The 27,500-nt window shown below is 41.5% G+C and overlaps 2 protein-coding genes across 2 annotated transcripts in view; both read left to right on the forward strand.

Annotated features, from left to right (window-relative positions):
• Window positions 1–27,500, forward strand: part of LOC147010194 (epidermal growth factor receptor kinase substrate 8-like protein 2) — a 133,355-nt gene that overhangs the window by 34,864 nt on the left and 70,991 nt on the right. The gene's annotated exons all lie outside the window — the stretch shown is intronic.
• LOC147010196 (transmembrane gamma-carboxyglutamic acid protein 2-like) overlaps window positions 1–27,500 on the forward strand; it is a 44,698-nt gene that overhangs the window by 1,304 nt on the left and 15,894 nt on the right. The window contains exons 2-4 of the mRNA XM_085863359.1: window positions 7,643–7,741; window positions 10,424–10,599; window positions 27,408–27,441. Of these exons, the coding sequence (XP_085719485.1) occupies window positions 7,648–7,741; window positions 10,424–10,599; window positions 27,408–27,441 (304 nt within the window). The 5' untranslated portion in view covers window positions 7,643–7,647. The remainder of the gene's footprint in view (window positions 1–7,642; window positions 7,742–10,423; window positions 10,600–27,407; window positions 27,442–27,500) is intronic.

Here is a 27,500-nt window from a genome sequence, read left to right on the forward strand (position 1 = left end):
GCAGCCTCTTTAATTGCTTTTGCATTCATTGGGAATTGATCCTCTTTCAGGTGAAATGTTTAACGATGAATCATCCTCACATTGAAAAGTTTAAATACCTTCCAGAAAGCCACGATACAAGTTCCGTGTGGCCTAACCTGTCTTGTATCAGTAACCTTCTTGTCTCCAGCAGGGAGTGGTGGGATCCGCCTTTCACAGATCTGACTGTGTGGCTGCTCGGTTGAGAATGAGGTCACCCATTACCGGATGTACAGTTGACAGTAAATAACGATCAAACTACTGGACGTATCGATGTAGCTGCCTCACTTTGACGTGGGGTATTTTTTTTTGGTATACCTTGTCGAGACTCGTGTAAGAGCTAACACATAACGCACAGCAAGGGAGGCATGAGACAAGAGGGGCGGGAGTGGGAAGGACAAAACAGTGCAGAACAGAGACATTAGGAGATCTGTGGAAGGGAGAGGGATGGGGAGGGGAACATGGGGAATACAAGATGGACATTACAGGGACTTTCAGGAAGGAAAGCAGGGAATTTGAAGGAGGTGGGCTTGGGTGGATTATCGGGGGTAGAAAAGATCGTGGATTTGGATGGGGGATGACAAGAGGTGGTGGTAAACAGCTGTTTTGAAAGCCTGAAGGGAAGAATGGGATTGAATAGAGTGAGGGAGTTTATTCCAAAGGTGGGAAAAAAGAGGAATGAGAGAGTGAAGATGAGCAGTGATTCGTGATTTTAGTAGTTTTACCAGAAGGGGGTTGTTGGCGGACCTTGAGCGCTCTGCGGAAATGTGGTGGGGACAAATCGCAGAGAGAGCAGGGGGGCCGAGGCTGGAGAGGAGATTGCAGAAGACAAAGACCACCGATCTACCTGCGTTGATTCAGTGAGAGGCCCAAAGACTCAGCCTCATTACGGGAGATGCCAATGATCCGAAATGCCTTGGTTTCTACAGCGTGAAGCCGAGAAAGGTGGGAGGCAGGAGCACCAGCACAGAGGGGAGAGCAGTACTCCATCAGGCTGCGGACGAAAGCTTTGTAAGTGGTCAGGAGCTCAGGTGGGCCGAGGAAGGACTTTGCACGACAAAGGATTCCCCGTCGGCGACTGGCTTTGGAGGCGAGGTTTGAAATGTGGCTTTCCCAGGAAAGGTCATGGCAGATAGTGAGACCCAGAAGCTTGAAAGAAAGGACTTCTTCCAGAGGATTGTTGAGAAAGTGGATGGGTGGGTTTTCGAAACGGTCCTTTCGAAGAGACATAGTGAGAGTGTGAGATTTGTCCGGATTGAAAGACATGTTCCATGTGTTTGACCAGTTTGTGATTTTATCCAGATCTGCAGTGAGAGAAGAAGCTGCTGCTTGCCGGTCTGAGGGATGACCGATGGTACGCCAGAGGGTGGAGTCATCAGCAAAGAGATATCGAGGATTTTCCAGAGAGTCGGAGAGGTCATTGATGAAAACCAGAAAAAGAACAGGGGCCAGAACGCTACCTTGAGGAACTCCAGCCTGGACAGGAAGAGGGGATGAAAGAACTCCATTTAGGGCCACACGGTGACTGCGACAGGAGAGGAAGTATGCGAGCCATGAGTGGAGATGGCCTTGGATACCATAGGGAGAGAGTTTGGTGAGCTTGGCAGGGTGCCGGACTGTGTCAAAAGCACATGATACGTCTAGGGATACGGCTCGGATTTCCTGTCCGGCATTGAGGACCTCCATCCATTGTTGGGAGAACAGAAGCAGCATATCCAGGGTAGAGTGACCTGGTCTGAAACGAAATTGATGATCGGAAATCGAGCCATTGGAAAAGAGGAAGGATTTAATGTCTGAAGCGATGATGGATTCCATAACCTTGCTGATGATTGGGAGAAGGCTGATTGGTCTGTAGTTGCAGGGATCTGTTTTTGCACCTTTTTTATGCAGGGCAGTGATGTTTGCTGATTTCCAAGCAGATGGCAGATGACCTTGAGCAAATGAGAGGGTGAATTGAAGAGAGAGAGAGGGTGAGCAAGAGCAGAAGAGCAGGTTTTTAGGACACGTGGGCTGATGCCGTCTGGACCCGTTGCAGAATCTGAGATGAGGTTTGACAGCAAGCTCTCCACCTTGTCAGAAGAAAAGGACACAGAGTCCAGAGACAGTTGGGTACGACTGGGTAAGGTGGGTAGAGAAAGTGATGCGTTTTGGACACAAGATTTAGCTGCAAACACCGAGTTTAAGCATTCAGCTTTTTCACGTGCGGTATCAGCAGTGCAGCCATTTGAGGTAAGGGAGGGGATGGAGCGGGAACATACACCAGAAACAGATTTGATTAAACGCCACCAGGATTTTGAGGAGGGAGAGAGGTTTGAGAGTTCAGACTTGAGATTAGAGAGATGTTGTTTTCTGGCTCTCCTGAGGGTAGATACACTCTTGTTCCGAGCTTTATGGAAGGAACTGAGATTGCCCTCAGTTGGGTTTGCTTTCCATGAGGTAAAGGCAAGTTGTTTCAGGACAACTGCCTCGCCACAAGCTTCAGTGAACCAAGGGTGGGAGGAAGGGTAAGACAACTGAAGACGAGAGGGGGATAAATCTGTGCATGAGGGAGAGCAAGTTTCTTTGAAAGAATTCGCAGGATGAGTTGATGTTGGAGAAAGTAGCGATAGACCATTCTACAAATTTGATGGCTGCTTGGAGACCCTGCCAGTCGGCTTGAGTGAAATGCCAGACTCGATGGCGGTGAGGTGGTTCTCTGATAACAGCCAGAGAGATGTCCACTTTGACAAGGACGTGGTCAGAAGAACTGATTGGAGCGGAGGAACAGCAGCAGATATTGTCAGGGAAATTTGTCAAAATCAGATCCAGGAGAGATGGAGTACCATTGGTTAAGATCCGGGTCGGAAAGTTGACTGACTGAATCAGTCCCAATGAGTCGCAGAAAGCTTTTGCTGAGGTGCCATGATAGGTGAGAGAGGTACCCACACCTAGCCAACTGGCATGATGACAATTGAAGTCACCACATAAGAGGAAGAGAGAGTTTGGATGAGAAGATAGAAGATGGTCCATGTTTTCGGATAGTGAGGTGTAGATGGAGTCATCACTGTTAGGTGGACGGGACAGTACACATATAAACATGAGGTGGGAGTGGAGGGGAAGTTGTAGCTAGAGGTATTCCTGGGGGTGTGGGGAAGTGAGGGCAGGGCACGGAGAGAGGAATAGAGTCTTTGATTAAGAGAGCAACTCCTCCACCAGGTAAGGAGGGTTGTTGAAAGAGTGTGGGGGATTGCAGAATAGCTCGGGGAGGGGCCGGATGAGGAGGAGAAAAGGCTCTGTGGTGCTGGGGGAGAGGGGGGACAAGAGAGGGGGAAGAAGGCAGTTGAGGATTTGAGGAGGTGGAGTGAAGAGATGGAGGTGAGAGGGCAGTGGAAGGAGGCAGCTTTGTGGATGAGAAGGGGGCAACTTTGAGAAGGATGAGTGAGAGGGATGAATGGTGGGAGAAAGGTGAGGGGGGAGTTTTTGAGAGAGGTGAGAGGGAGGCTTGGAGGGAGAAGAGTGTGATGGTTGCTTTTAGAGTGAGGGGTGAGTTGGCACTGAAATTGAAAAAAGAATGGTTGATGGAAAGTGAACATTCATAGCAAATTGGGTTTTTTTTTCAAGTTTTAGGTCAGAGATGTGATTAAACACATTTCTTGAGGGATGAAATAAAGGTGAATTCAGAGAATGGAGAGAAGAAACGGTGTAACAGTTGGATTTTTTTAGGCAAGGTATGAAGAAGAGGTCGAATTGAGAGCAGTCTGTTTAAATAGTAGAAGAGTAGTGCATTGTGATACAGTAAAGAGGAAGATGAAGCATTATAAGAGATCGTTTTTATTATTATTATTATTATTATTATTATTATTATTATTGTTGTTGTTTGAGAGAGTTTATCAGATTAGGTCATGGAAGTGTTGTGGAAAAAAATCGTGAGATGAATGGTGAAATAGGATCGGTAAACTCAGGGGGTGTAAACAGATCACGTGGTTATGACACAAGATTATTATTTTTTGAAGTATTTTGAAGAACAGGTAAGATTCGGGAATGGAAGGTTGTAGATCAGAAGAAATCGTGAAGGTAATGGCGAGAGAGGGTCAGCTCAGTAGAACAAAGATGGTGTGCCGGCAGGAGGAAGAAGAAGAAGAAGAAGAAGAAGAAGAAGAAGAGGAGAATGAGGAAGAAGAAGAAGAAGAAGAAGAATCAAGACTCGTGAGTGTGCAAGGAGAAAGGTCGTGGTTTTTTTTTTGTTCGTTTGTTTTTTTGATTTAAGACAAGAAATAGAGTGATTCGATGGGAGGGATGGGGGACGTTAGGAAAGTGGGGAAGATAGAAATTGAAGGAAATGGGGAGAAAAAACAAACAAACACGATCGTACACTGAGGGGAACAAAGGGTAGGCCTCAAGCACCCGGTAAGACAAGGTCGACGAAAACTCACAAAACAGCACGATTTTTGAAACAAAACTGAACTAGGAACACACAATAACATGTAGGTGAAAAAATAAACAGTCAAAACGGGACAGATAACGACCGGAAACTTAACTTTGTGATCGACAGCAGAGAGCCCTGAAAGGAGACCTGCCGACGCTCCAAACCCAGAACCGGAAGGTTACCGATGAGACTTAAATATTGGCCCTTGTGTCTCAGAATCAACCCAAACCAGCTGAATAGTTTGTTACCTCCACCATCGAAGGTGAAGGAGGTTATGTTTTCACCCCTTTCAGTCTGTCTGTGTGCAGGATGTCTCAAAAAGTTGTGGACTGTGTCCAATGGTGGTCGATGGAGTGCTCGTCACACTCCACACGTTGATATATATATATATATATATATATATATATATATATATATATATATATATATATATATATATATATATACATACATACATACATACATACATACATACACACACACACACACACACACACACACACACACACACACACACACACACACACACACACACACACACTAGAGAGGTGTGCTCATACATTGTGTACGAACCGTGCTTCCCCATTGTCTCGGGTCGCTCACCTGCATTTGATTTTTCATTTATGTATTTTTATTTTTTCATTTACAGACACTTTGCGGTGGTTCTGTGATTTTTCCTGGTGTATCGACTTCGATATCCACCGGCGCACAAAATTACTGTGCTTCCTCATTGTCTCGGGTCACTCACCTGCATTTTTCATTTTTTTTTCACTTATTTATATTTTCATGTATGGATGTTGGCCAGCAATTCTTTGATTTTTTTTCTGGTGTCGTGACTTCGATGTCCATCGGCATGCAAACCTTCAGCTTTCTATGTCACCCGGAAGGTCCCAATCTTTAACATCCGTAAGTCAGTCAGTAAGTGAGTCAGTGTTTAGAAAGGGCTTTATGATATATGTTGTTGTAGATTCGGCGGCGCTTAACAGCACTGCCGTCTCAGGGGTTATATCGCCGGCTAGTTCGGCACAGGTCTCGGGGCACGTGCCTCAGATCACGATACCAAAGTACCCCTGTGCCTTGCCAGTTGGGGATATACACCCCGGCTACAGACTGGGTTTGATCAGAGACCGAGCGAAGTCTGCCGCAGTCCGTAGCCAGTTTGGTTTGAAATGCAAATCGAGCAATTGTTCTTCAGCACGACACGAATAAATTCAGGGCGGCAAATTTCGTATGAATCAGCCAGATTTAATGGGGAAACACGACACAAGCAAAGCATTCGCGATAACATTATCATTTATCTATAACCCGTCCTTATCTAGGGAGCTACGGATACGGGTTTCGCAGAGGCCCTAGCAAAATAAACCTTAGGCCTGGACCACATGCATACAAGACACGGAGTACTTGGTGGTGCCTCATGGACAAGAGGAAAGGTGTGTATGGCACGAATGGGGCTCGTGATAAGCCGATGTCGCCGGATTCGAGCACCCAGCCCAAGCATGCAGCGTGGCAAGATGGCGGCGACGTACTCCTAGCGGCACCGCTCATGCAGGCAGCCTCGGTGCATCCAGCCCCTGTAAGGTCGACGGCACAAGAGAGAAAGATCCGGTGTGTGTTTCAGCTGGTTTTTCACAAGGTCCAGTCTGCAAATCCAGGCCTGGCCTGTACACCAGATTAGGCCAAATCTGGGTGTTGGACTCTGCAGGTGGATCGATGGGATGAAAAGAAGTGGTCGAGCTGCGCAGGGAGTAAGGTCAGTCAGAGGCTTTGTGGTTGGATTCAGGATGAACCTTGGGATGACCTGTATGCTGGATCCATGGCCAAGGAGGAACAGCTCGTCAAGTCACTCCTCATAAAGCAGATCGCAGACAGGAAAAAAAACAGTTCCTTTTGCCTTTCTGGGCGGGCTTTTTTGGACCACCTCCGGGGACATGTGATTGGTCCATCGTTCGAGTTTGCAGCAGCTCTCTGCCAATGGATTGCCGGCACGTCTTGTTGACTGGCTTTGTCAGGGCGCTGGGTGGGGCTGGTTAGGAGGGGGGAAGGAAAAAGAAATCTCCTCTCGGTACACCACCACTATATGAATACTGGACCGCCTGCTACACCTTCGGACACACATGTAACGTCTGATTACCAAACAACCTGGCTAAACATGCATTTAAGGGGGGATCTGGGCTAATCCTATATTTAATGACCCACTAAGGGCCCATTTCCGCAACAATATGCATATATGTACATGCATACTGTATATATATATATATATATATATATATATATATATATATATATATATATATATATATATATATATATATATATATATATGAGATGTGTTCATAAAGTATCCAAACTTAATTTTTCGTGCGTAAACAAATGAAGCTAGGGAGTCGTGGTTTGGTGCACGTATGTAGGCGATCCTAATCCGTATGCGTGAATATTTTCCCGCCTGCAGAAGCTGTCAGTCGCCGACAGACCGCCGATGAGTGAGGAAGTGTAAGTGAGCGCCGTTGGATTTTCGTTTTTGACAAAATGACGGAAAAACTTGACCAACGCTACTGCATCAAATTTTGTGTAAAGCTTGGCGATTCCCAAGTGGAAACGATCCGCAAGATTCAACAGACCTTCGGGAACGAAGCAATGGGCACCACATGGATAAAAGAGTGGTACAACCGCTTCAAAGATGGTCTCACATCAGTGGAAAGTGAAGCACGTTCTGGTAGGCCCTCAACATCCCGAAATGAGATCGTCATTGACCAAGTGAGGAGCCTACTGATGCAGGATCGTCGAATCACGATCAGAGAACTTGCAGACGAGATGAGTGTCAGCATTGGATCCGTTCATTCCATTGTGACTGAGGATTTGGGCTTAAGGAGAAACTCAGCGAAGTTTGTGCCAAAGCTGCTAACGATCGAGTAGAAGCAACTCCGTTTGGAGATCGCACAGGACATGCTGGAGACTGTGAACAGCGATCCCAACTTCAACACAGTGATCACTGGCGATGAGACCACAGTGATCCGTCATTTTGTCATTTGGTTTCTTTTTTTGTTGCGATGAAAATCTTACCAAATTTCAAAACTATCTGTCATCCACACTGTCGCTCACCTGAGAGTTGTACGAATGAACTCCCACGGGGTATGTTCGCAATTCGAACTTGTTTTTTCTGAATTAGCTAATGATTTACCTGCTTGGCGAAATGCTGCAATGTCTGTTTGGTGTTCACAGAGACGATGAATATCCTGCTTGAAGTCCTCTTCACCTTACTGCTCGTGCTTTCCTCAGAGGTTCATGGAGCAAGTACCCGAGATGGAGGTCTTTCAGATGGTAAGTGGAAACCTCATATCCTTAGAAACCTATCTGGAGTACTCATGTAAGAACATATAGAGCAGTCATTCAGATCAGGTGAACCATGAGCCCGACACACCAGCATGCCCTGATTTGTATGTGTTGTATATATTTGGTAGATGTCAGGGAATATTAAACAAAATAATTTCTGTTAAAAATGTAAATGATCATATTTGATCTATTCCAATTTTGGTGCTGTGTGATTAATGTTCTGATCTCAATGGTGGATGATCAATGTTCCATTCTCAGGGCTGGATGTTAAATGTTCTGATCACAGTCCTGGGTGATAAATGTTCCGATCTTGATGCTGGATGATCGATGTTCCGATCTCGATGCTGGGTGATAAATGTTCCGATCTCGATGCTGGATGATCGATGTTCCGATCTCGATGCTGGATGATCGATGTTCCGATCTCGATGCTGGATGATCGATGTTCCGATCTCGATGCTGGATGATCGATGTTCTGATCTCGATGCTGGATGATCGATGTTCTGATCTCGATGCTGGATGGTCAATGTTCCGATCTCGATGCTGGATGATCGATGTTCTGATCTCGATGCTGGATGGTCAATGTTCCGATCTCGATGCTGGATGATCAATGTTCCGATCTCGATGCTGGATGATCAATGTTCCGATCTTGATGCTGGATGATCAATGTTCCGATCTCGAAGCTGGGTTAACAATGTTCCGATCTCGATGTTGGATGATCAATGGTCCAATCTCGATGCTGGATGATAAATGTTCCGATCTCGATGCTGGATGATCAATGTTCCGATCTCGATGCTGGATGATCAATGTTCCGATCTCGATGCTGGATGATCAATGTTCCGATCTCGATGCTGGATGATCAATGTTCTGATCTCGATGCTGGATGATCAATGTTCCGATCTCGAAGCTGGGTCAACAATGTTCTGATCTCGATGCTGGATGATCAATGTTCCGATCTCGAAGCTGGGTTAACAATGTTCCGATCTCGATGCTGGATAATCAATGTTCCGATCTCTAAGCTGGGTTAACAATGTTCCAATCTCGATGTTGGATGATCAATGTTCCAATCTCGATGTTGGATGATCAATGTTCTGATCTCGATGCTGGATGATCAATGTTCCGATCTTGATGCTGGATGATCAATGTTCCGATCTTGATGCTGGATGATCAATGTTCCGGTCTCGATGCTGGATGATCAATGTTCCGATCTCGAAGCTGGGTTAACAATGTTCCGATCTCGATGTTGGATGATCAATGTTCCGATCTCGATGCTGGATGATCAATGTTCCGATCTTGATGCTGGCTGATCAATGTTCCAATCTTGATGCTGGATGATCAATGTTCCGATCTCGATGTTGGATGATCAATGTTCCGATCTCGAAGCTGGGTTAACAATGTTCTGATCTCGATGTTGGATGATCAATGTTCCGATCTTGATGCTGGATGATCAATGTTCCGATCTTGATGCTGGATGATCAATGTTCCGATCTTGATGCTGGATGATCAATGTTCCGATCTTGATGCTGGATGATCAATGTTCTAATCTCGATGCTGGATGATCAATTTTCCGATCTCGATGTTAGATGATCAATGTTCCAATCTCGATGGTAGATGATCAATGTTCCCATCTCGAAGCTGGGTTAACAATGTTCCGATCTCGATGTTGGATGATCAATGTTCCAATCTTGATGCTGGATGATCAATGTTCCGATCTCGATGCTGGATGATCAATGTTCCGGTGCTGGGAGATTAATGTTGCGATGTCAGTGTTGGGAGATTAATCTTCCAATTTCAGTGCTGGGTGATTTATTCTGGTCTCGGTGCTGGGTGATCAATGTTCTGATATCAGTGCTGGGAGATTAATGTTGCCATGTCAGTGTTGGGAGATTAATCTTCCAATTTCAGTGCTGGGTGATTATTCTGTTCAGTGCTGGGTGATTAATGTTCCTATCTCAGTGCTGGGAGATCAATGTTCAGACTTCAGTGCTGGGTAATCAATGTTCCAATCTTAGTGCTGGGCGATCAATGTTCCGATCTCAATGCTCGGAGATCAATGTTCAGACTTCAGTGCTGGGTAATCAATGTACCAATCTCGGTGCTGGGTGATCAATGTCCTGATCTCAGTGCTGGGTGACTAATGTTTCAATATTGGTGCTGGATGATCAGTGTTCACATCTTGGTGGTGGACGATAAATGTTCTGATCTCAGTGCTGGGTGATCAATCTTCCGATCTGGTTGTTGGGTGATATATATTCTGATCACGATGCTGGATGACTAATGTTCCAATCTTGCTGCTGCATGATGAATGTTTATATTTTGTTGCTAGATGATCAATGTTCCATTGTCGCTGCTGGGTGTTTATTGTTCTGATGTCGTGCTGGGTGATCAATGTTTACATTTCGGTGCTGGGTAATCAATATTCTGATATCGATGCTGAGAGATTAATGTTCCAATCTCAGTGCTGGGTGATCAATGTTGCGATCTCATTGCTTGGAGATGAATGTTTCGATATCAGTGCTGGGTGATCAATGTTTACATTTCGGTGCTGGGTGAGCAGTGTTCTGTTCTCGGTGGTGTGTGCTTGAGGGAAGATCGCACATTTTTTACTAAACACTCTCTTGTTGCTGGGTTATGCGATGGAAGACTTATGAGCAGCCTGTTCCCTCTCGTCAGCACTTATTACAGAGCAGGAGGCACGGATGTTCCTGGTGAAGTCACACCAGAAACAGAAACGTGCGAACATCGGGGAGTTTGAGCTCTTCAAAAGCGCAAACCTGGAACGTGAGTGCATTGAGGAGATTTGTGGCTACGAGGAGGTACATGAATTCTTTAAAGATGATGAGAAAACGGTGAGGATAATGTTACAAATTTGAATTTTGGAGGGGGTTAACACCATCCCAGATGAGCAGTGTTTGAGTGATGAGTCAGGAGAGTCATGAGTATTTGAAAAAAAAAAAAAGAGACAGAGAGACAGATATATATATATATATATATATATATATATATATATATATATATATATATATATATGTATATATATATATATATGTATATATATATATATATATATGTATATATATATATATATATGTATATATATATATATGTATATATATATATATATATGTATATATATATATATATATGTATATATATATACATATATACATATATATACATATACACATACATATATATATATATATATATATATATATATATATATATATATATATATATATATATATATATATATACACAGATGTTTGGTACTGCAGAACTTTAATATGGATACAAATAAACACAACATAGTGACCGAAGCTTTTCGTGCTGGCCTCTTCAGGGTAAAAATTCGCAGCAAGTGAAGGAGGAAGTGAAGGTGCGTGCTTTATACACAGGTCTCAACAAGGTAGACGCTGATTGGTTGAACCGTATTGACGTCACGGTTAATCCGAACGCCCATTGGTCGGCTCATCATCTTCACCTCGAGCTCCCATTGAGCAGAGTTCGCCGATGATTGACGTTTGCAACCACATCCTGGAGAGAGGGGGGATGGGTTTCCCCTAAGGTCCATTCTCCATTTGTTACCGTACTTCCCTTGATCTTTCTATACTGATAGAAACACAGAGATCGTACAAATTCCTTTTGACGACATAATATTGGATTGGTGGTAGGATGAAGGTTGCTTCCAACATACGTAAATGAAACGAGCTCCGACCTCGGCTCAACATCCTGAACATATCTGCATTGTACTGGTCTGCACAGATAGGGTTGGCAGCCAGGTGCTGTACAATGGCAGATGAAGCAGGTACAGTGGCCGGTGGTTGCTGGATATTTCTCCATGCTCGCACTGGTTGTGTTCTAACCCTCACAATCTTTCTTCGAATCGCCAAGGGGACGTGATGTTTGATCCGATCGGCCAATCTTAGTGTTGTGCGGCCCACGTACCGAGCTTCACATCGGCACTTAAACTCATAAATAGCATTGCTGGTTTGTGAGGTGGGTCGCACATCCTTGTTGACTGACGTCAGCAAACGGCGAGAGGTAAAGATTACTCGGAGTTGCACAGCCAGAAACGTGTTGGATACAATATGTTTGATTTGTACTTCAAATCTTCGTTAAGATTACCCTTTCCAGAGCATCCTGATGTTGACAGGACATTTGTCCGGACCAATCTTCCGATCTCTTGTCGTGTTGGGAGAGGTACTGCAACCAGTATTGGATTCACTTTCTCATTTCGTGGTTAAGGATTCCTTCACATTTGCAGAATCAATTGGAGCTCAAACACCGACAAGTGAGGACAACATCATGGCATCCTTTGATATTAAAAGCTTGTTCACGAATCTACCATTGACGGAGACGATTGAGATATGCGCACATTTGCTGAATCACACCGATCTGGAACAACCGATGATCTCGGAACACGTCTTCGTGTAATTAATGAACACAGCAACACGGGAGGTGGAATTCAGTTTTAACAACATGATGTATGTTCAAACGGACGGTGTGGACATGGGTTCTCCATGAGGCCCAGCTCTTGCAAATGTCTTTGAAGGCTATCATGAAATGCAGAAACTGACTGGTCGGCAAGGAGTTGATTCCCCCATCGAACACTATCGTTATGTTGATGACATTTTTACTTTGTTTGAGTCTCGGACTCCATGTGACAATTTCCAGCCATGGCTCAACACTCTCCATCCAGCGCTGAAGTTTACCACGGAGCTGGAATCGTCCAACACGTTACCGTTTTTGGACGTGTTGGTTGATACATCCAACCTTGGTTTCACAACATCCGTCTACCGGAAGCCGACTTTCACAGGGCAGTGTACTTAGTAGCACTCGTACAGCTCCACGAGAAACAAAATTGCCTTGATCAATATCCTGATTAACAGAGCACAGAGGATTTGTTCACCTTGTAATCTTCCTGTTGAAATTGACAAAATCATGAATATACTCGGTGAGAATGGTTATCCTGAGCATATAGTTAAGAGATACACACACAATTTTCTAAACACGACAAAAGATCGGAAGATTGGTCCGGACAAATGTCTAGTCTATATCAGGATGCCCTGGAAAGGGTAATCATCGCAAGGGTTTGAAGTACAAATCAAACATATTGTGTCCAACACGTTTCTGGCTGTGCAACCCCGAGTAATCTTTGCCTCTTGCCGTTTGCTGACGCCAGTCAACAAGGATGTGCTACTCACCTCACAAACCAGCAATATTATTTATGAGTTGAAGTGCCGATGTGAAGCTCGGTACATGGGCCGCACAACACTAAGATTGGCCGATCGGATCAAACAACACGTCCCCATGGCGATTCAAAGAAATATTGTGAGGGTTAGAACACAACCAGTGCGAGCATGGAGAAATAGCCAGCAACCACCGGCCACTGTACCTGCTTCATCTGCCATTGCACAGCACCTGGCTGCCAACCCTATCTGTGCAGACCAGTGCAATGCAGATATGTTCAGGATGTTGAGCCGAGGTCGGAGCTCGTTTCATTTACGTATGTTTGAAGCAACCCTCATCCTTACCACCGATCCATTATTATGTCATCAAAAGGAATTTGTACGATCTCTGTGTCTCTTTCAGCATGGAAAGATCAAGGGAAGTACGGTAACAAATGCTGAATGGAACTTCGGGGAAACCCATCCCCCCTCTCTCCAGGATGTGGTTGCAAGCGTCAATCATCGACGAACTCTGCTCTCGCCAATGGGAGCTCGAGGTGAAGATTATGAGCCGATCAATGGGCATTCGGATTAACCATGACGTCATTACGGTTCAACCAATCGACATCTACCTTATTGAGACCTGTGAATAAAGCACACGCCTTCACTTCTTCCTTCACTTGCTGCGATTTTTTTTTTTACCCTGAGTGCAGCATGAAAAGCTTCGGTCACGATTATGTCGTGTTTGTTTTTATACATATACATATGTATATGTATGTATATATACATATATATAAACATACATACATATATGTATATAAACATAAACATATATATGTATGTGTGTATACATAAATATAGCCTGGTGTTGGCGCAGTGGTTCGGGAAGCGGCTTGGGATCCAAAAGGTCCTGAGTTCAAGCCCCGTTGGGCCACTGAATTAATACACCAGGGGGTTGACTCAGCCTGTCATCCTTCCGAGGTCGGCGAAATGAGTACCAGTGTACTGGGCCGGTGTATACCCCGGTTAAAATAGGTGTACCATATCCCTGTGTCGTAAGAGGCGACCAGGGTTGCGTCAGGAAGGGCATCCGGCGTAAAACCTGTGCCAAATCAGTATGCGGATCATAACGGATGATCCACTGTGGCGACCCCTAACGGGAGCAGCTGAAAGATGAACAACAACAAATATATATATATATATATATATATATATATATATATATAAACACATAAACATATATATATATATATATATATATATATATATATATATATATATATATATATATAATACATAAACATATATATATATAATACATAAACATATAAATATATATATATATATATATATATATATATATATATATATATATATATATATATATATATATATATATATATATATATATATATATATATATATACAGCAATGCCAACCCTCCCGATTTCATCGGGAGGCTTCCGAAAATTCACCCAAACTCCCGCCCTTACGATCACTATCCTTATCCTCCCGAAATTTTGATATTTTTGCACTGTTCACTAATCAGAATGTACTAGTATGAGAATTGAATGAAAAGCATCGTCTGCTACGTATAGCATGTGGTAACTCCATAACGTTCGCTGCTACCAAATTGTACGTAAAAAATTGCAAATTCAAATGAGGAGCAGCGAAACATTGGGTCTGGATCTCGCTTATGCGATCATGCACTGAGATTTAGTGCATGCGGTTTGTGTGCAATACAGTGCATGCGGTATGTGTGCACAGTGTATATGCATGCGATACGCTCACTGCATGCAGCTGGGCCCCGTACCAGCCCGGCGGTCGCGACCACCGTGCGGTGTTTAACAGCCGCTAGAGTTCTACGAGTCGCGCTGCAGCTGTGGAACATCGACTTCGAAGTTACCGATGCTTCAAGCCCTCGATGTTGATTACGAAATGGCAGAAAAGAAGCTTACGAAGACCAAGAAATGGTCTCAGAAGTACAAGACCGAATACAGTCTCCAATACCCGTGTATTCGAAAGTCTGAAAGAGGAATTCATCATGCGTATTGTACAGTATGCAGCGTTGATATTTCAGTTGAGCACGGAGGTCGCGATGATATTCGGAAGCACGTTGGAAGCAAACGGCACACAGACATTGCAAAGGAGAGATCTTCGAGCACGAGTACCGGTACACTTCTGAATTATTTCACCAAACAAGGGACAAGCGAGGAAGAGGATGTTACCCGAGCGGAACTTCTCTTTAGTGGATTTATTGTGGAACATAACTTGCCCATATCAGTCTCAGATCATGCTGGACCTCTATTTCAAAAAGATGTTTCCAGATTCAAAAGTTGCTTCAAAGTATGGATGTGCAAGAACAAAAACTTCAGCAATAATTGGTGAGTTGTCAAATGTTACTGCTTCATCTATTGCCGATATTGCTAGACGAGCTCCATTTAGCCTAGCTACAGACGGTAGCAATGACAGTGGTGAGGCCCAGCTATATCCTGTCCTGATTTCGTACTATGACAACAGTGCTGGGATTGTGAAGCAAGGTTTGCTAAGTTTGCCTGCGTGCAAACAAGATTCCACTGGAGAAAACATTTTCAAACTGCTTGATCATGAGTTCAGTGACAGGAAAATTCCGTGGGGAAATTGTGTTTCCTTTTGTGCTGATAATGCCTCTGTCATGGTGGGCAAGCACAAAGGAGTCGCTGCTTATATCCACAAACAAAATCCAGAGTGCTACATCATGGGATGCCCTTGCCATATGATGCACAATACGGCCAAGAAGGCGGCTCAGGCCTTACCCATTGAATTAGATGACTTTCTCATCGATATTTACTACTACTTGGACAAAAGTAGTAAACGCGTCAAAGGAGTGAAAGCACTGCAAGAACTCTGTGATGCCCCGACACACAAGATTCTGAAGCATGTCGCAACAAGGTGGCTGTCCCTTGGTCAGTGCCTAGACAGGCTGATTGAACAGTGGGAGCCACTTCGCCTCTTCTTCAAAGAAGAAGTACGAAGAAAAATGCAACCAACTGTAGCCAAGACTCTAACAACGAGCAAGAAGGACGGCACTGTATCTACTGCCAGTACTGGCACTGCAGGATCAAGCACTAGTGGAGCAGCATTCACCACTACCACTGCAGTATCTGCTGCGAAGAAGACAGCAGGGACAGCACCAAAACCAATGCTGAGAGCAGGTAGCATCACCGGCCCTTCATCACGTTCATCTACAAAGCAGATCCCTTCAGAGTCGAGAAAGACTGTGATAGTCCCATCTACAGGCAAAGAAGGACCCAAGTTAAGTTCTGCTTTTGCCAAATCACTTGATAGAAGCTCAGCAAAACCTTCGAATCAGAGGTCTTCTTCCTTGGCTGCACCTACCTCAAGCTCTCTCCTCAAACGTAAAGTTGGATCTGGTACTACGAGTCTGACCTCTTCTGCTGGCAGTAAACGCAAGTGTGATCGCCCTGCGGCTAAGTGTACTACGAGTTCTACAACTAAAAGCGCATCTTCCTCAAACACTGTGCAGGAATCTAGAGAAAAACGTGTCAACAGGATGTTCTTGTCTCCACAAACAAAACTCCATTGTTTCTTCCTTCGATATGCTAACAAGCTTTTTGAGAAGGGGAATCTTCTGCTCCAAAGAGACGAACCCTGTATTCATCTCCTGCACGGAGAATTGAATGGTCTTCTGAAAGATATCTTCGTACGGTTTTTGAAACCATCGGTGTCATCGGTTCCTCTGGTAAATTTACCCTTCTCTGACAGAAATCATCAGAAGAATGATGAGGACCTCATGATTGGGAACGATGCCAAACTGTATATAAGGGAACAAAGGAGTCTCAAGAAATCCACCTTCACTCTGAGTGAGTCAGACATCCAAGGTTTCTTCAGTGCAGTTTGCTCATATTATGTGAAAGCCTGCAATTACATCTTCAAAACCTGGCCGCTAGATGATGAATTAGCCAAGCATGCTCAGGTGCTGGATGTTAAGCTACACCAAGAAGTGGGGTTTGACTGTGTAGAGTTTTTCATCAAGAAATTCCCCTGTCTGTTCAGTGGCGGTGATAGTGACATAGACAGTCTTGAGAGTGAATTCGCTCACTACCAGGCAGACGCCTCCATAGCTACAATTGCTACTGAGACAGTGAGAGTGGATGAGCAGTGGCATCGGATTTCACAGCTCACAGATCCCTGCACTGGTGCCAAGAAGTATCCTAATTTGAGCAAAGTGATGAAGGGAATCTTGGTCATTCCTCATTCGAACGCATCATGTGAGCGGGCACTCAGTCTTGTACAGAAGAATCATACTGAATTTCGTCCCAATTTGAGTGTCAAAACCCTGGAAGCTCTCTTAATTGAAAAACTAGCTCATAGCACCCCTTGCTACCAGAGAGAATGCAGCAAAGACATAATCAGAAGGGCTAAAAGAGCCACACAGCTGTCACTCAGCAAAGCTGCCATGGAAAAAGCAAGCAGCAGTAGTACCAGCCAGTAAGGTAAGAAAAATATTGCTTCTTTTGTGCTTTTTGTTAATCTTTGATTGTCCCCTAACTTACTAATATTAACATACATGTAACATTAAAAAGTGCACAATTTTCCCCTTTTTTTGTTCAAAAAGTGGGAATTCTTAACATGTTAAATGCTCCAAAATAGGGCTCAGAGGGCACTAGAGAGCGTCTAGAACCCCAGAGCTTCCAGGGCCCTAAGGCGGGCCCTGGACCCCGCCGCAAGGGTCGAGCGCTCCGCGCTCGAGATGTGCGCTTCGCGCACATTATTTGGTGTCGGTTGAAAATCCTCCCTAATTCTGATTTCCAAGAGTTGGCATCTCTGTATATATATAATACATAAACATATAAATATACATATATATATATATATATATAAATATACATATATATATATATATATATATATATATATATATATATAATACATAAACATATATATATATATATATATATATATATATATATATATAATACAAAAACATATAAATATATATATGTATATTGTATATTCATAAATATATATATATATATATATATATATATATATATATATATATATATATATATATATATATATATATATATATGGTATATATATTTTTATATATACATCCTTTACCCAGATTGTTATTCCTCCTTCTATTCTCTCCTTCCCATCACACCGATACACCTTGTAGCCTTCTAATCCTGTCCTCCAGTTACTCTCCTCCTTAAAGCATGTCTCTCACTGCAACTACATCGTACTCCTCACTATCTACTTTGGCTTCAAGCTCTTCCATCATATTATTTAAGCTTCTGACATTAGTATAGAATATAATTAACATTTCCCTTCCTGAAATTCTATTTTCCTGCCTGGCTATACTCACCACAATTACATCATCAGTTCCTTCCTAAATACCTTCTCCACCCTTCGCTGACCTAAAAAAAAGTCTGAATTCCTTCCTCAATTCCCACTGCAAACATGGCTGCTCCCTTTCTATTTAACATGTGGTCATCATTCCAGAAACACTCCCTTTGTCCCCCAAAATGATACCCACTTCTTCAATGTAAAACCTTCCTCCCTCCACCATTCTTCCAGCCATTGGTTGATGTCTATTGCTCTGCTCATAATTTCTATATTGTTTCCTAATCTTGGGAGGATCCCAGAAAACATAACGTCACAACCCTTTGCTTTCAGCCGCTTACCCAATATCCTGTATCTATTTTTCAAAACCTCTGAGTAAACTTTCCCTACATCATTCACACCTTGGTGAACCACAACCAACTTCTTCCTGCCATGAACCGATACAACATCGTTTACCCTTCCTTCAATGTCCTTAACTCTTGCTCCTTCAAAACTACACAGAATTCTGCGTCTGCATTCCTTCCTGCAGAATGAAGAATCAACATATTTAATAATCTCATCACCTACAAAAACTGTCTCCCACACCTCATGTCTACCAATTTATATTGCTGCACATACACAACTGCTTTCAGCCTGTGCACCACCACAACTGCCTGCTCTCACTGCACCTCCACCACTGTCTGCACCCACTGCACTTCCACCACTGCCTGAACCCACTGCACCTCCATCACTGCCTGCACCCACTGCACCTCCACCACTGCCTGCTCCCACTGCACATCCACCACTGCCTGCACACACTGCACCTCCACCACTGCCTGCTCCCACTGCACATCCACAACTGCCTGCTCCCACTGCACCTCCACAACTGCCTCCACCCACTGCACCTCCACCACTGCCTGCACCCACTGCACCTCCACCACTGCCTGCACCCACTGCACCTCCACCACTGCTGCACCCACTGCACCTCCACCACTGCCTGCACCCACTGTACCTCCACAACTGCCTGCACCGTCTGCACCTCCACCACTGGCTGCTCCCACTGCATATCCACTACTGCCTGTACCCATTGGCTGCTCCCTCTGCACCTCCACCACTGCCTGCACCCTCTGCACCTCCACCATTGCCTGCACCCACTGCACAACCACCACTGTATAATGACATAATATAGTGTACACGTGTATAATGATATAATAGTGTTCATGTATATAATGATATAACATAGTGAACATGTGTATAATGACATAATATTGTCTATATGTGTACACTGATATAATAGTGTTTATGTATATAATGATATAACAGTGAGCATGTGTATAATGACATAATATAGTGTATATGTGTACACTGATATAATAGCGTTTATGTATATAATGACATAATATAGTCTATATGTGTACACTGATATAATAGTGTTTATGTATATAATGATATAACATAGTGTACATGTGTATAATGACATAATATAGTGTATATGTGTACAATGACAAAATATAGTGTACATGTGTATAATGATATAATAGTGTTTATGTAAATAATGATAGAACATAGTGTACATGCGTATAATGACTTAATATTGTGTATATGTGTACACTGATATAATATTGTTTATGTATATAATGATATAACATAGTGTACATGTGTATAATTATATAATATAGTGTATATGTGTACACTGATATAATATAGTGTTCACATGTATAATGATATAATAGTGTTTATGTATATAATGATATAACATCGTGTACATATGTATAATGAGAAAATATCATGTTCATGTGCATAATGAAATAACATATTGTTCATCTGTATAAGACATAATATAGTGTATGTGTAGATTGATATAATATTGTGTATATGTGTAAAATGATATAATATAGTGTTCATGTGTATATTAATATAATATAGTGTAAATGTGTGAAATGATATAATATAGTGTCCATGTGTATATTGATATAATATAGTGTTCATGCGTATCTTGATATAATATAGTGTATATGTGTATAATGATACAATATAGTGTATATGTGTAAAATGATATAATATAGTGTTCATGTGTATATTGATATAATATAGTGTATATGTGTAACATGATATAATATAGTGTTCATGTGTATAATGATATAATATGGTGTTCATGTGCATAATAATACAATGTGGTGTTCATGTGCATAATGATATAATATAGTGTTCATGTGAATAATGATATAATATAGTGTATATGTGCATAATGATAGAATATAGTGTAAATGTGTACACTGATATAATGTAGTGTTCATGTGTATTATGATATAATATAGTGTTCATGTGTATAATGATATAATATAGTGTTCATGTGTATCATGATATAATTATAATATAATAAAATAGCCTGGTGTTGGCGCAGTGGTAAGGGCAGTGGCTTGGGTCCTGAGTTCAAGCCCCGTTGGGACACTGAATTAATATATGTATGTATATGTATATATATGTATATATATATATATATATATATATATATATATATGTATATATATATGTATATATATATGTATATATATATGTATATATATATATATATATATATATATATATATATATATATATATATATGTATATATATAACCAAGTCGAAAACACCAGGGGGTTGACTCAGCCTGCCATCCTTCCGAGGTCGGCGAAATGAGCACCAGTTGTACTGGGCCCGGTGTATGCCCCGGTTAGAATAGGTGTACCATATCCCTGTGTGTCGTAAGAGGCGACCAGGGTTGCGTCAGGAAGGGCACCCGGCGTAAAAACCTATGCCAAATCATTATGCGGACAACAAAACGAATTTCCATACCGGATCGGTCGAGGCCCGGGTTACCAACGACCGCCACCGGTACCGGTGGTCAGCAGGGTACCAGTGGAAATTGTGCTACTGCTGGGCGAAGGAGGAGAAGGAGACGGGGAAGGCGAGTCCGGAGGCAGTGGGAGAGGGGGAAGAGTAGAAGTGTGGAGGTGAGAGTTGGAACTCTGAATGTTGGGACGATGACTGGCAAAGGGCGAGAGTTGGCTGATATGATGGAGAGAAGAAAGGTGGACATACTGTGTGTACAAGAGAACAAGTGGATGGGGAGTAAGGCGAGGAGCATTGGAGGTGGTTTCAAACTGTTCTACCATGGTGTGGATGGGAGGAGAAATGGTGTCGGGATAATCCTGAAGGAAGATCATGTCAAGAGGGTATTGGAGGTGAGGAGGGTGTCTGACCGAGTGATGAGTGTGAAGTTGGAAATTGAAGGGGTGATGATGAATGTCATCAGTGCATATGCCCCACATATGGGGTGTGAGATGGAATATAAAGAAGATTGCTGGAGTGAGTAAGATGAAGTGGTGGAGAGTGTATCCAAGGATTAAAGAGTGGTGATTGGAGCAGATTTCAATGGACATGTTTGGGAAGGGAATAAAGAGGATGAGGAGGTGATGGGGAGGTCCGGTCTCAACAAGAGAAATGTGGAAGGGAAAATGGTGGTAGAGTTTGCAAAAAGAATGGAAATGGCAGTGGTAAACACGTATTTCAAGAAGAAGGAGGAACACAGGGTGACATATAAGAGTGGAGGAAAGTGCACACAGGTGGATTACATCTTAAGTAGGAGATGCAACCTGAAAGAGATTAGTGACTGTAAGGTTGTGGCAGGGGAGAGTGTAGCTCGACAGCATCGATTGGTGGTCTGTAGGATGACTTTAGAGGTGAGGTTGAGGAAGTGAGTGAGGGCTGAACCAAGGACCAGATGGTGGAAGCTGAAGGAGGAAGACTGTTGCGTGAAATTTAGGGAGGAGGTGAGACAGGCGTTGGATGGTGGTAAAGATGGGTGGGATGATTGGGCAACAACAGCAAAAGTTGTGAGGGAGATAGCGAAGAAGGTACTTGGTGTGACATCTGGACAGAGGAAGGAAGATAAGGAGACTTGGTGGTGGAATGAGGAAGTACAGGAAAGTATAAGGAAGAAGGGGTTGGCGAAAAAGAAGTGGGATAGTCAGAGAGATGAAGAAAGTCGGCAGGAGTACAAGGAGTGGCGTCGAAAAGAAAAAAGAGAGGTGGCAAAGGCCAAGGAAAAGGCATATGACGAGCTGTATGAGAAGTTGGATACAAAAGAAGGGGAAAAGGATTTATACCGATTGGCAAGACAGAGGGACCGAGCTGGGAAGGATGTGCTGCAGGTTAGGGTGATAAAGGACGCAAATGGGAATGTGCTGACGAGCGAGGAGAGTGTGTTGAGAAGGTGGATGGAGTACTTTGAGGAGCTGATGAATGAAGAAAATGAGAGAGAGAGAAGGTTGGAAGAGGTGGAGATAGTGAATCTGGAAGTGGGGTGGATCAGTAAGGATGAAGTGAGGACTGCTATGAAGAAGATGAAAAGTGGAAAGGCGGTTGGCCCAGATGGTATACCAGTTGCGGCATGGAAGTGCTTCGGAGAGATGGCAGTGGGGTTGTTAACCAGATTGTTTAATAAAGTCTTGGAAAGTGAGAGGATGCCGGAGGAGTGGAGATTAAGTGTACTGGTTCCGATTTTCAAGAATAAGGGTGATGTGCAGAGCTGTGGAAATTACAGCGGGATAAAGTTGTTAAGCCACACCATGAAGTTGTGGGAAAGAGTAGTGGAAGCTCAGTTGAGAGGAGAGGTGACGATCTGTGAGCAGCAATATGGGTTTATGCCAGGAAAGAGCACCACTGATGCGATGTTTGCTTTGAGAATGTTGATGGAGAAGTATAGGGAAGGCCAGAAAGAGTTACATTGTGTGTTTGTGGATTTAGAGAAAGCTTATGATAGGGTGCCAAGAGAGGAGTTGTGGTATTGTATGAGGAAGTCGGGAGTGGTGGAGAAGTATGTGAGGATCGTGCAGGATATGTATGAGGCCAGTGTGACAGCGGTGAGGTGTGCGGTAGGAATGACGGACCGGTTTAAGGTTAAAGTGGGATTGCACCAAGGATCGACTCTGAGCCCTTTCCTGTTTGCAATGGTGATGGACAGGTTGACGGACGAGATCAGACTGGAGTCTCCATGGACTATGATGTTCGCGGATGACATCATGATCTGTAGGGAGAGTAGGGAGCAGGCTGAATCGAGCCTTGAGAGGTGGAGGTACGCACTGGAGAGAAGGGGAATGTTAGTCAGTAGGAGTAAGACGGAGTACATGTGCGTAAATGAGAGGGAGGGTGGTGGTATGGTGCAGTTGCAAGGAGTTGAGGTGGGGAAGGTGGATTGGTTTAAATACTTGGGATCAACTGTCCAAAGTAACAGAGAGTGTGGGAGAGAAGTGAAAAAGAGAGTGCAGGCAGGATGGAGTGGGTGGAGAAGAGTTGCAGGAGTGATTTGTGACAGAAGGGTAGCTGCAAGAGTGAAGGGGAAAGTATACAAGACGGTAGTGAGACCAGCTATGTTGTATGGTTTGGACGCGGTGGCGCTAACAAAAAGACAGGAAGCAGAGCTGGAGGTGGCAGAGTTAAAGATGTTGCGATTCTCGTTGGGAGTGACGAGGATGGATAGGATAAGAAATGAGTATATTAGAGGGACAGCGCAGGTAGGACGGTTTGGAGACAAAGTGAGAGAGGCGAGATTGAGATGGTTTGGACATGTGCACAGGAGGGAAACGGAGTATATCGGGAGAAGGATGTTGAAGATGGAGCCGCCAGGCAGGAGGAGAAGAGGAAGGCCAAAGAAGAGGTTCATGGATGCGGTGAGGGGGGACATGCGGGTGGTTGGAGTGTGAATGGAAGATGTGGAGGATAGAGCGAAATGGAGACGGTTGGTCCGCTGTGGCGACCCCTAACGGGAGCAAGCCGAAAGAGGAAGAAGAGGAAGTGTATCATGATATAATATAGTGTATATGTGTACACTGATATAATATAGTGTTCATGTGTATTATGATATAATATAGTGTATATGTGTAAAATGATATAATATCGTGTTCATGTGTATATTGATAAAACATAGTGTTCATGTGTATATAATGATATAATATCGTGAACATGTATATTATGTATAATACAGTGTGCATTATATAACGATATAATATAGTGTTCATGTGTAAAAAAATGATATAATATAGTGTTCATGTGTCTCATGATATAATATAGTGTATATGTGTACACTGATATAATATAGTGTTCATGTGTATATTGATATAATATAGTGTTAATGTGTATAATGATATAATATAGTGTTAATGTGTATAATGATATAATATAGTGTTAATGTGCATAATTATATAATATAGTGTAAATGTATATAATGACATAACATCGTGTACATGTGTATAATGACATAATATAGTGTAAAATGATATAATATAGTGTTCATGTGAAAAATGATATAATAAAGTGTATATGTGCATAATGATATAATAAAGTGTATTTGTGTACACTGATATCATGTAGTGTTCATGTGTATTATGATATGATATTGTGTTCATGTGTATAATGATATAATATAGTGTTCATGTGTATCATTATATAATATAGTGTATTTGTGTGCACTGATATAATATAGTGTTCATGTGTATAATGATATAATATAGTGTTCATGTGATAATGATATAATATAGTGTAAATGTATATAATGATATAACATCGTGTACATGTGTATAATGACATAATATTGTGCATATGTGTACACTGATATAAAATAGTGTATATGTGTATAATGATATAATATAGTGTTCATGTGCATAATGATATAATATAGAGTACATGTATATAATGATATAATATAGTGTATATGTGTACACTCATATAATATTGTGTTCATGTGTATAATGATATAATATAGTGTTAAAGCGCATAATGATATAATATAGTGTAAATGTATATAATGACATAACATCGTGTACATGTGTATAATGACATAATATAGTGTATATGTGTAAAATGATATAATATAGTGTTCATGTGCATAATGATATAATATGGTGTTCATGTGTATAATGATATAATATAGTGGAAATGTGTATCATGATCTAATATAGTGTACATGTATAAAATGATATAATATAGTGTTCATGTGTATAGAATGATATAATATTGTGTTCATGTGTATATTGATATAATATGGTGTACATTTGTATAATGATATAATATAGTGTTCATGTGTATAATGACATAATATAGTTTATATGCATACACTGATATAATAAAGTGTTCATGTGTATTATGATATAATATAGTGTATATGTGTAAAATGATATAATATAGTGTTCATGTGTATATTGATATAACATAGTGTTCATGTGTATATAATGATACAATATCATGTACATGTATATAATGTATAATACAGTGTACATGTATATAATAATATAATATAGTGTTCATGTGTAAAAAATGATATAATATATTGTTCATCTGTATATTGGTATAATATAGTGCATATGTGTATCTTGATATAATATAGTGCACATTTGTATAATGAAATAATATAGTGTTCATGTGTATAATGACATAATATAGTGTATATGCGTACACTGATATAATATCGTGTTCATGTGTATAATGATATAACATAGTGTATGTGTGTAAAATGATGTAATATAGTGTTCATGTGTATATTGATACAATATCATGCATATGTGTATCTTGATATCATATATTGTACATTTGTATAATGATATAATATAGTGTTCATGTGTATAATGATATAATATAGTGTATATGTGTATAATGATATAATATAGTGTTTATGTGTATAATGATATAATATAGTGTGCATGTGTTTATTGATATAATATCGTGTACATATGTATAATGATATAATATAGTGTTCATATGCAAAATGATATAATATAGTGTTCCATGTATATAATGATATAACATCGTGTGCATGTGTATAATGACATAATATAGTGTATCTGTGTACACTGATATAATATAGTGTACATGTATATAATGATATAATATAGTGTTCTTGTGCATACTGATATAATATAGTGTACATGTGTACACTGATATAATATAGTGTACATGTGTACACTGATATAATATAGTGTACATGTGTATCATGATATAACATATTGTACATGTGTATAATGACATAATATCGTGTTTATGTGTATAATGACATAATATAGTGTATATGTGCACACTGATATAATGGAGTGTACATGTGTATAATGACATTATATAGTGATTAAGTGATGGAATGTACTGATGAGTGTAAATGTCTGAATTAATGAGAGGAGGTGATTAACTGATGGATTATTGAGATGAATGTAAATTATGAATGAATGAGAGGAGGTGATTAACTGATGCAATGTTGTGATGAGTGTAAATTATGAATGAATGAGAGGAGGTGATTAACTGATGGAATGTTGTGATGAGTGTAAATTATGAATGAATGAGAGGAGGTGATTCACTGATGCAATGTTGTGATGAGTGTAAATTATGAATGAATGGGAGGAGGTCATTAACTGATGGATTGTTGTGATTAGTGTAAATTATGAATGAATGAGAGGAGGTGATTAACTGATGCAATGTTGTGATGAGTGTAAATTATGAATGAATGAGAGGAGGTGATTCACTGATGCAATGTTGTGATGAGTGTAAATTATGAATGAATGGGAGGAGGTCATTAACTGATGGATTGTTGTGATGAGTGTAAATTATGAATGAATGAGAGGAGGTGATTAACTGATGGAATGGTGTGATGAGTGTAAATTATGAATGAATGAGAGTAGGTGATTAACTGATGGAATGTTGTGATGAGTGTAAATTATGAATGAATGGGAGGAGGTCATTAACTGATGGAATGTGGTGATGAGTGTAAATTATGAATGAATGAATGAGAGGAGGTGATTTACTGATGGAATGTAGTGATGAATGTAAATTCTGAATTAATGAGAGGAGGTGATTCACTGATGGAATGTTGTGATGAGTGTGAATAATGAATGAATGAGAGGAGGTGATTAACTGATGGAATGTTGTGATGAGTGTAAATTATGAATGAATGAGAGGAGGTGATTAACTGATGGAATGTTGTGATTAGTGTAAATTATGAATGAATGAGAGGAGGTGATTAACTGATGGAATGTTGTGATGAGTGTAAATTGTGAATGAATAAATGGGTGGAGGTGTGATTGTTGCCTTGTTGTCTCTTTCCATACTATTTGAACCTTTACTTTCTTCACAGAGGAAATACTGGGCCACGCTCCAAGACAAGATGGGTATGGCCCAATTTTATGAATTTTCTTGCTGTGTGCATCAAATTCATTGTTTTATATAT

This window comes from Eptatretus burgeri, chromosome 17 (assembly GCF_056783735.1).
Source record: "Eptatretus burgeri isolate ZD-2024b chromosome 17, Ebu_testis_v1, whole genome shotgun sequence".
In the NCBI taxonomy this organism is placed as follows: domain Eukaryota; kingdom Metazoa; phylum Chordata; class Myxini; order Myxiniformes; family Myxinidae; genus Eptatretus; species Eptatretus burgeri.